We start from the raw sequence: 10,636 nt of genomic DNA on the forward strand, positions 1-10,636 counted from the left end.
TATTGCTGTAGCTCTCTGAAGTGTTCCCTGGGCAAGCCCAGGATTCATTTCCCATTGATCTGTAACCAGTTAATCTCCCTTTTCTTAAAAGATGAATTTCATGCACCATTAAACTATGGAAAAACAACTTTGCAAGATTCTAGAGCCCTCAATACCAAGGCCAGTACATACCCACCTGCAAGCCTTTTTTCTCCCAACAATGATGCAAAGGGCATTCTTGGTCAACACCCACTTCTGACAATTGTACAGTGCCCCAATTCTACACAGCACTGGGAACTATCCACCACTAAAATTAATGGAACTAAATTTTAAGAAATGTGCTTAAAATTGGGATGAAAGTCCAAAGAATCCACTTGCCAATGACAAAAGCTTTGGTTAATTTAAAAAAGCAAAACCCCAACCATTTAACAAACTCTTCCATTACTGCAGACCCCTAGATAAGAATGTATACAACGTTTATAAAAATGGCACTGGGCTATTTTTAAAACTTCTTTTACCTCACAATTACAGGACACAATAGCTTTGATTCCCCATATAACTCAGTTGGAACTCTTGTAAGTTGACTGAGAGGAAATGTCAGGTTTCAGAGGGAAATTGGCTGTTGTAGTTGCTCAGAGATTTCAGAATCTCTGCTTTTGAATAACTTGTATAAATGCACCTAGCACATATATAGTGTGTTTGAGTGGTCTAAGCACATAATGCACTTTAGGCCACTTTGGAAATAACCAGGGCTTTTTTTCCAGCCAGAACTCAATTCCGGCACTTCTCAATGGGGTGCCATTTCCATTCTAAGAGAACAAGGGAGGTGTTTATGGTGAATTCCGGCACCTCTTCTTCTAGAAAAAGAACACTGGAAATAACCAGTGTTATTTCCCAACTAAAAGATCTTTGGCCCACAACCCCCCCCCAACCTTCTTTACATTAGGGCTGTATGAGATTTCAGTACAACATGCTTGGTCAGATATACCCCATACAAATTAATGCTGTAATTGTTCTCATTATTAAGAAAAACGGTAAAGTGAGCTCCCAGGTATATTAAAAAATGCAAAGCCATCTATTCAATTGCTTCTGGCTTTGGTGTCTGATTTAGTCCATCTTGAGTGAAAGCCTATTTAGTGGCTACCAGGCATGGAATCGGTACTATCCACAATTGGTGTCACTATTAAGTTTGTTTGGAGAGCCAAGTGTACTATGTCAGCAATAATGAGAGCTATGAACCCTGGCTCGTTTTGTCTTGGAGGGTCATCATCTGGTTTACCCGTAGAGCACAGAACAAAGAAGCAAAATGCCTTCTTTACAGTAGTAAACACTAGCCATAATTCTACACATATCTATGGATGCTTGCCTCTCCAGAATCTATGGAGCCTAAGGGTGCTTAGCAATGCACTGAGTTTAACCATGAGAAAGGATTGATCCTTAAAAAAAGGACTATAAGCAGACATTTATAGTATACTAATGGCACTTAGAGTCCAGTCCTAAAAAATGTACTGCACCTGCAAATAAGTGTGCCAAACACAGCCCCAATGTACGTGCATGCATGTGTGCATAAATAAATTTCAAAGCTCCTTTACGGTTATGTTGGAAGGGCACTGCACAGCTAATACAAACAGATACACCACTGCAGATCTTTAGGACTTAAGAAGAGAAGAAGAGTTTGGATTTGATATCCCGCTTTATCACTACCCGAAGGAGTCTCAAAGCGGCTAACAGTCTCCTTTCCCTTCCTCCCCCACAACTAACACTCTGTGAGGTGAGTGGGGCTGAGAGACTTCAAAGAAGTGTGACTGGCCCAAGGTCACCCAGCAGCTGCATGTGTAGGAGCAGAGACTCAAACCCAGTTCACCAGATTACGAGTCTACCGCTCTTAACCACTACACCACACTGGCTTTCTTGATACTAGTATGTCAAATTACTTAGGAACACTGGAATCTGCCTTATCAAATTATTGGTCCATCTATCACTACACTGTCTACGAACGCTAATATCCAGCAACTCTCCAGGGTTTGGAGCCGGTATCTTTCTTAGGCATCCTAGAGATTCCAGGGTCTGAACCTGGATCTTCCACATGCAGAGCAGACATTCTACCACTGAGCCACAGCCACAATTCAAACAGAGGTGGCTCACTCCTTCTTAAATTTTCACCCCACCTCTGCAAAGAAAGTAAAGTCAAGTCATTAAAGCAAGAATCCTATATGCACTTACCTGGAAAACAAGTCCCAGTAAACTGAATGGGACTTCCTTCTGACTAGCCATACATATAGCATTGCACTGTAATAAGCTTCCATAGTACATCCATGTAGTGTTATGATCCCCTTTCTCAGGATCACTTAGCTCTTTTCATCATGACTGGGGAAACGGAAATAATTGCTCACAACTATATACAAAACGAGATGCTAGCACATATCACATCGTACTGCCGTTTTGATTAGTGAATATATTGATAACTAAGTTTCAAGTTTTAAAACTAGTTTTAAATGGACAAACCCACAAATGCAGTTCACTTTAGAAGATCATCCTGACAAAGCAGCTGTTGCCTAACCTAAAAAACAGCAATATAAATGACCATTCTTAACTTCCTGGAGAAAATGTCTTCAAGCGTGGCCCAAAATATTTGGTATAACAGCATAAAGAGAAGTTATGAAGTGCCAAAACATGAGGAATCCCAATGGGTAGCGCTGTACAAATATTCACATAAAGCTAAAATGCAGATTGCAACCAATGCCCTTAATGATAACCAGCTGGTGGGTTCCACCCCCCCCCCACAACAGCCTCTCCCATTAGATTACATGTTGCCCTTTCTAAACATCAACTCCCACAAGACCATTAATAATGTCTCCTAAATTAGATTGTTAACATCTGCTGATTTTTGTCAATGACGTGTTGGGCTTTTCTTTGATAGCCTTTCCTGTTCCCACTAAATCATGCTTGCTGTGGCCTTAACTAGAAGGGAGATAAGTGACGCTTTGCTGAGAGTCCCTACTAAGAAAATAACTAGGTAGAGGCCAATTCTTTACCCACCACATTTCAGAAGACGTTTACAACTGAGTTTGCAAACCACATATATACGCTGCATCTGATATTTGTTTTTGGCAATTTCGGGCTTACCTATAATATTGTAGCTCTGATTCTAGCTGCTGAATATATATCTGCAGCTGCGGCATTTTATGGGCTTTAGCTTCGAGTTCCTTTACTTTTCCTAGGCTGTTAAGGACAGCATACCGTGCTTCTTCAACCTTTTTCCTCATTTCCGCTTGCTCTCTCTTTAGACTGCGGTTGCAGTCTTCTAGGGCGACCAGAGCTTCGTGAGAATTCCTCAGTTCTTTTTCCAGTTCTTGGTTGAACCTAATTGCTTCTTCAATTTGTCCATCCCTAGAACTTCGGATTAATTCAACCTCTTTTAGAACACTTTGAAGGCACTTGGAAGTCTGGGACTGACCGTTAGCTAATTGTCTCTGGTTGCTTATAAAACAGGTTCCATTATTCTTATGGTTAGCATGGCTCTTCCACAATCCTACCTACAATCAACAGGGCAGAGGTAGAAATATAAATTAGAATGAAAGAAGCTACACTTTAATCAAGCAGATTTGTTTCAAATTCACTTTTGTCCATTTTGTCCATGATGTTTTAGAAAGTCCAGCTCATATAGGTCTCAAACAAGGCTAAAGTACCACAAAGACTGAACCATAGACCTATAGATGTCAGAAATTTCCAATGAAAACAAGAAAAGGAAATGAAATTGCTATAGTTTGCATCCTAGCCTATGGTCACAAATGGAAATCAGTCAGCAAATATGACCTATATTTGCTAACATCACTGTTGTTTTAAGTCCTCAAACAACACATAATTAATGGATTCTTTTAACACTGATTTCTAATGTAAATGAAAAGTAAAAACAATGCATGTTATATAGCTTACATCAAACAGTATCATTAAAATAGTGGGCAGTCAGACAAATAACCTAGTATTTGATGGAAACCAAATTGCAGTGGAACAGAAACAGTACTGTTTTGTGATGGTTACAGGCTGGAAAGCAAACTGCTGCCATTTTACGTTCCTTCCTATAGCCACCCATGCACAAACCTGTGACTACCATACATTACGTTTTCTTACATTAATATGAATACAGTCAGCCCGCAACTTACACAGGGTCACATTTCGGGGATCGCACCTAAAGCCAAAATCACACATGGTCAAAAAATGTTGGGTTCAGTGGTGGGTGGGATTGCCAAAGTCTTTTTTTCCCCCAGACGCCTGCCCCCAATTATTATTATTTTTAAACAAATTACAAAAAAGAGCCAACTGTGCATAGCTGAATGTCCTGTAGTTAAGTGTGTAAGTTTGGGGCTTGCTGTACTCAAATTTTCTCTCCCCAGCTCCATTCCAACACATGGGGCGGCTTCCTTGTAATACAAGAACTGATCAAGGCATACACCCGTGAACAGGAGGGTCTTAGGAGAATGGTACTAAAACCAATTTTTGAGGCTGGTCATTATGAAGCATGCTAAGCAATGAACACATTAGAAGCCATACAAGAACAAACGTGCAGAACACACAATTGAGAGTGTATTCTGTGTACCTTTGACTCTCACAAAGTCACAAACACAATGATGTAATAGCTTGCCAGAAATTCAGAAGTGCATCAGAAGTATCAGAGGCTGATACTAAGATCTGTTGCACCAAATGTAGAAGTGCAGACTGTATCATCACTATGAGCACAAACTTAAGTTCTTTTGAAGCTGTATTTATGTTTACCTTCAAGGTAAATATACCCACACATAAGTACAGGATAAAGCTGCTTTTATGACTATTTATTTTTATTGGGTTGTATCCAGTGGTGTCCATGCTTGAGAATAGGCTTTGGCCTGTGCAGTGGAACTCCTCACAATCTGCTCCAGGGAGTTGAAGGACCCTCTGGGACAGAGATGGGGGTGCATATGGGGAGGGAAGAAGGAAGTCATGTTGCACAGGCAGGAGTTTTAAATGTTATTTAAAACAGTTATATTCCATTTTCAAAAGAGTTGCTCCAACCTATCATCACTTATAAATAAAACAACAACAAAAATGGCACAGTGGGTCTTTTTTAAAGCAAATTACAAAGTGTGCTCACACACACACACACACAACAAAAAATGTTTTTGAAACGGGACAATTTTGATATGAAAAAGAGGAAACATGGACGCCAAAGGGCCCTCCCTGGGTAGGAAGCTCCACAAAGTGGGGGCTCCCACTAATAAGGCCTTGTGTTATCACAGAGTGGGATTACACCTTCTCAGAGATGTGTGCAGGTGAGGGACCTGACGCATAGCAGAGTCAGATTTCGTAGTAACTTTGGCGAGTATTTATGACCACCCATCTCCTCAGCTAGGGAAGGAGAAGATGAGGAAAACTTGTGGGGAGTGACAGCAGCGACAAGTGCTACAGATTGAAAGTTATTCCTCATGTTTAGTCAAAATCCATTTTCTTTTAGTTGGTGGCCTTTCCCTCCAGGTCCCACTCTCTGGGCAACAAAAAACAAATTTGCTCCACCACCTGTGTCAGAACTCTGAACTCCCTTCACATCAAGGGGCTCCTTCCCATCTAGACAACCTTCTGGCAGCCACATGAGAGTGCTAGGCAGGACCAGAGACCCAAGTGCATGAAGCAAGAAATGAAAAGTTTACTTCTGTTTGTTGGGCTAGCTTCTACACCCACCCCCATATCCATGTCTCTTTCCTTCCTCCAAGCAACCAAGAGAGCCATTATTCAGAATCAAGGACACATTTCATTCAGGTAAAAACACTCAAGGAAAAGGGGAACTAGTAAAAGGTGATCTATAAGATCTGAAGGAAAGTCAGAGTAGAAGGTGGAATTTGACACTGCTTTGGGGCGTGGCCTTGAGTGGGCGTGCCTATGGAGGAGGCGTGGCCTGGGGGAGATTTCCCACGCCCAGAGAGCCCCGCGCTGTCGATGTAACAGTCCTTAAACTACCTGAAAACTATTTGATGAAACTTTGCAGGGTGCTGCGAGAAAGGCCTTTTTTTGCACGTGCCCACAGGCACTCCCGTCTTTCCTGTGACCTCTTTTCTGCCTGAATTCCAACGAAGTGGGCCCACGCTTGGACAGCCTCCCCCCTCCGGCCCCCTCACCTGCAGCGCCAAGCACCGGGCGTCGCTGCTTTGCAGAGCCGCCCTCATGTCCTCCACCAGCTCGCGCAGGCTGGCGTTCTCGTCCTCCAGCTTGACGATGCGGTCCTCCGCCTGCTCCAAGGCCACGATCTCCTCGTAGCACTCCCGGGAGCACGAGCCCGACGGCACCAGCCGGCGATCCGAGCCGGGCCCGGGGGGAGAAGGTGGCGGAGAGGACGACGAGGACGACGGCGAGGAGGTGCAGGAGGTGGAAGCAGACCCCCTGGCGTTGCTGCTGCTGCTGCTCCGACGGCCGCCCTCTCTCTTGTTCGACGGCCCGCGCCCGACTCCCGCCGCCTTCTCCCGGCGGCGGCGCAGCGGGCTGCGGAGCCGGATCTGGGTCTCGATGTGCTCGCTCTCCTTGCCGGCCGGCAGCCGCGCCACCCCCGCGACGCCCCGGCCCGTCGCGGGGCAGCCGGCCTTGGCGCTGAAGTAGCCGCACAGCTTGGCGTGGAACTGGCGGAAAGTCAGCTCCGGGGCGACGTCCTCGTAGAGGCCGGCGCATTCCTCCGGGTCGGCGGCCGCCTCGTCGCCGCCGCCGTCCGCCTGCAGCCCCAGCACCCCGCACAGGGTGCGGAAGTCCTCGCCGGGGATCCTGCCTTCGGCCTCGCAGTCCAGGTGGTGGAAAATCTCTTGCAAGTACTGGTCCAAGCCCGTGGCCAGCACCACGATTTCGTTCTCCACGCCCCGGTCCAGCCCGTAGTGGTATGCCAGGGCGCTGACCAGCCACTGGGTCCGGCGCGCCGGGCGGCCGTAGGGATCCCAGCCATCAGACGGCTCCATCCTGGCGCGCCGTCGCCGCCGCCGCCTCCTCGCAACTCTGCTTGCCGCTCCCTCCGACCATGCTTCCCGCTTGCAATCGAGTTCTCCGGCTCGGGACGGGCAGAGCTCTCCGGGCCACGCCTCCTGCCTCGCTCCGCCCCTGCCCTGCTGAACGAGAAGGCGCCTCCCTCCTGGTTCGCTAGATGTTTATAATAGCAACCAGCACCACGCCTGCCGGCCTGCTAAAGGGCTCTAGGCATGATAAAAACCGCTAGGCATCAAAGCAAAGCAAAAGGGGGGGGGAGCAACTAACGTCACATGAGCAACAGCAGCCTCGAGAAACTTTGGGGATCACATATCAGAAGGCACGTTGGGGCAGCAAAATTTGGATTTAAGGGCTGCGGATCTCCCCACCACTTTTTTCTCCTACAGTCAAGTACCTGCCCCGCCCCCCCGGAGCACAGAATGCGGGTATTTAGCAGTACTGTATACAACTTGCTTACGAAAGCCGAGTCCTTCATACTTCTGGCTGAACGTTTGTTTTTCTTTCAAATAATAAAAAAGTTGTGATTATTAAAAAGCAGTATCTACCACATAGCTCTAAACTTGCAAGCATAGAAGCTTGCAGTGCACCTGATTCAGATCAATAAACTCTGCAAACTTTTTGCACATGAGACTGACAGCAGTTTTCGGATCTTCCCACATCTGTACTTGGGTGTGAAATACCTCCCCCTTAATTCTTAATTTTTTTGGGGGGGGGTGAAGTTAGAAATTAACACCAAGGCCAGCCAAATGCAATTGGAAAAATAAATAGAGATCAGGCAATTTAAAAATGCCCTTGAAACTGGTAAATCTCAGTCTCCTAATTAGCTGAGCCTTTAAAATAGTCTATTCATTCTGAAAACATTCCCACTATTGTCAGCCTGAAGCAATTTGTTTCAGTAGAATTAATCTTCAGAAACAGGACTTTAAAATAGGAGTGTTTACAGAACTTTTGTTATAGTAGCACCACTCAAGAGCAACAGTAATAAATTCAACTATGTTTTTGCTGAAGGATGAAAGTAAATGACTCAGCTTATTCATTCCTGGGTTTTGTCAGCAAATAGCTCATTATTTAATTATTATTTTATTGCATTTGCGCTGGTCTCAGTGTTCATTTCTAACTTCATAAAGTTTCAATAATTAAGCTGTCACTAGGATCAGAAATGTTACGGGCCCATTTTTCAAGGCACATAAGGCAACAGTCAACCCCAGTGGACCTAAGGGGACTTGCTTTGGAGCAGACATGCATAGGATTGCACTGTATGTTTAACATTTCACAAAGCTGAACTGACTCCCGGAAGACAATGAAACTACTTGGGCATTTATTTATTTGTTACCTGCTCTTCACCATAAGGTCCCAGACAGGATTCAACAACAGACTATATAATTATAAAAACTGGTAACACCGTTGCCATAATAAAACATGTAGAACAGTGTCAGATGGAACAGAACCGTATAAAAGGGGTGGGTCCAACTAAACACATTACTTCAACTGTCACAGGCCGGGGTAAATAAATACCCTTTATTTATCTTCCTTTGCAAGGAAGATGCTAAACACACCTCTTTAGGAAGCGAGTTCAGCAGTTTAGGGGCAGCCACAGGGAAAGTGCTCTCCAGGTACTTCCCTGCACTTCTGAGGGTGGTGAAACTACCAAGAGAGCCCCCACCCCTGGAAATATCAGTACCCAAAGGTTGGTAGGGATGGAGACAGGCTTTCAGATGTTTACACGTAGCCAAACACTTTAAAACACCTTGCTGTCACACTGTTGTTTCTTGCTGCAGTTCTTCTGCATTATGCTGTGGATTTCAAGGGCTTCTGGTTAAAAATAATTATGCATCTTATGATTTGCTGGTTATAACTCCTAAAAGATGTTTATTTGCTCCACCACAACATATAATTAAAAGTACCTTGCTTCAAATCAACATGTTTTTGAAAAAGCTGTGAAGGCAGAAATATTTCACTGATGAAGTAACTTGCCCCTTAACCCTACAAAATGTTTGGCAAAGCATAAAGTGGTTGAAAGCATGTGTGTTGTGCTTGTACAGATTTTAAAACTGTCCCCTTTCTTTCACATGAGTAGTTGCAATAAATTGAGCTTCCCGTCCCAATTAGGACAGGCAGCTTATGGTATAATAAATGTTTGCTGATTAAAATGACTGTCCTTTCACAGCGAGTTGAGGATAGTTACTTAATTTCATCTGTCTGGGAATATCCACAGCAAACTGTTTCTGAGGAACAAAGGAGCCCATTGACCTGTCTGCTTCAATAAAATTCAGATTTCTGGCTATTCATATGATGAAATGTGCACATTCATAACAAAAGCACTTTTTAGGCTCTCCCACTCCATTAGTTCCACAGCAGCTCAAAATGGCAGGAGTAATGCCTTGTGTTCCCATACACACTTGAGTCCTGTAGGTTGACAGGACCATAAACTGAAAGGAAATGTTAGTAACATCTTCCTAACAGATTTCTATCTGCATGTTACATTCACTGGGTGGAAATGTTACTACTAAATCCCTGATGACAAGGGAACAACCAAACACATAGTGGATTTATGGCAGCAGTGTGTTACTATTTCACTAGTTTTATGCGGTGCGGGGACACAATGCCAGAACCATGTGCATGAAGATCTAGTGAAGGATGGAATTATGATGTAGTGGTAAAGGGGACCAGGTTAGCAAGTATCCCATACCCATTCAGGGTGTGCTTGATAGGGTGACATCGCTCTGAACTGGAAATTTCTTTACTCTACTGCATTTGTACTTCACCTGTTTCTCCAGGGAGCCTAAGGTGATACACCTGGTTCTTCTCCCTCATTTAATCCCCACAGCAACCCTGGGAGCTAGGTTAGGCATAGAAGCATGGCCATCTTTTGCTTGTAGACAACAATAATTAATTGCTGCTGGTGGTGGTACATTATAAACTTTCTTTTAGGATCAAAGCCAAGGTACTGGTTCAAGGCTATCTGGCTTTTTTGCCTGTGGTGCAAAAGCCAGTGATTGAGCACTTGAACTATTTTAAGCCTATGTTCTTCTAGTGAACTACAGCCTGAAGCAAAGGTCTTCTCAGTTCTGGGTTATATGGCCTATCTATCCTTCCAGCCAGGGTTGGCCCAATACGTTTTGGTGTCCAAGGAAAGGCAGTAAATTATGCCTCCTACTTCATCCCACCCCAATACAGGTCAAACTGCTTTGACACCTAAGGTAGAAAACATCAAAAGTGTTTCTCTTCCCATCCTTGGCAGTGAAAATACCATAACAAAATACTGTAATAACCAACAGTCTGTTGCCCTTTCAGGACACCAATAATCAGTTACCTGAAGTGATTGCTTTACTCTGTCTAATGGTTGGGCCAGCTGTGTGTCTATCCATCTGGAAAATGGGCCCATTTTCTGTTTGCCTATTGCATAGCTCAGTAAGTGGGAAGCTTGGGTCCCCTTTTTGCACCCATTATTATCTATTGTGGTCAGACTCTGCAAAATATAATATTGCCTCACATCAACAGGAAGCAAGTCCCTCTGAGATGTACCGTATTTTCCGCTCTATAGGACGCACCAGATGATAGGACGCACCTAGTTTGGGGGGGGGGGAGGAAATAAGGGGGGGGGATTCTGAATCCCAGAAGCCAGAACAGCGAGAGGGATCTGGCTTCTGGGATAACCTCTTGC

General features: G+C 44.5%; 1 protein-coding gene across 8 annotated transcripts in view; it reads right to left on the minus strand.

Moving 5' to 3' along the window:
* The window catches only part of EFCC1 (EF-hand and coiled-coil domain containing 1), a 62,902-nt gene extending 55,450 nt beyond the window's left edge, over nucleotides 1-7,452 (minus strand). Inside the window, exons 1-2 of one of the 8 annotated variants that reach the window (XM_079965042.1) lie at nucleotides 6,126-7,447; nucleotides 3,106-3,515 (exon numbers count right to left, since the gene is read on the minus strand). In XM_079965042.1, coding sequence (XP_079821168.1) covers nucleotides 3,106-3,515; nucleotides 6,126-6,947 — 1,232 coding nt within the window. In that variant the 5' untranslated portion in view covers nucleotides 6,948-7,447. Of the gene's footprint in view, nucleotides 1-3,105; nucleotides 3,516-6,125 lie in introns of all 8 variants that reach the window. The other 7 variants (XM_079965038.1, XM_079965039.1, XM_079965045.1 and 4 more) reach the window with 7 other exon arrangements.
* Nucleotides 7,453-10,636: the final 3,184 nt, after the last annotated feature.

The sequence above is a fragment of the Podarcis cretensis genome (genome assembly GCF_951804945.1).
Source record: "Podarcis cretensis genome assembly, chromosome: 2".
Lineage (NCBI taxonomy): Eukaryota > Metazoa > Chordata > Lepidosauria > Squamata > Lacertidae > Podarcis > Podarcis cretensis.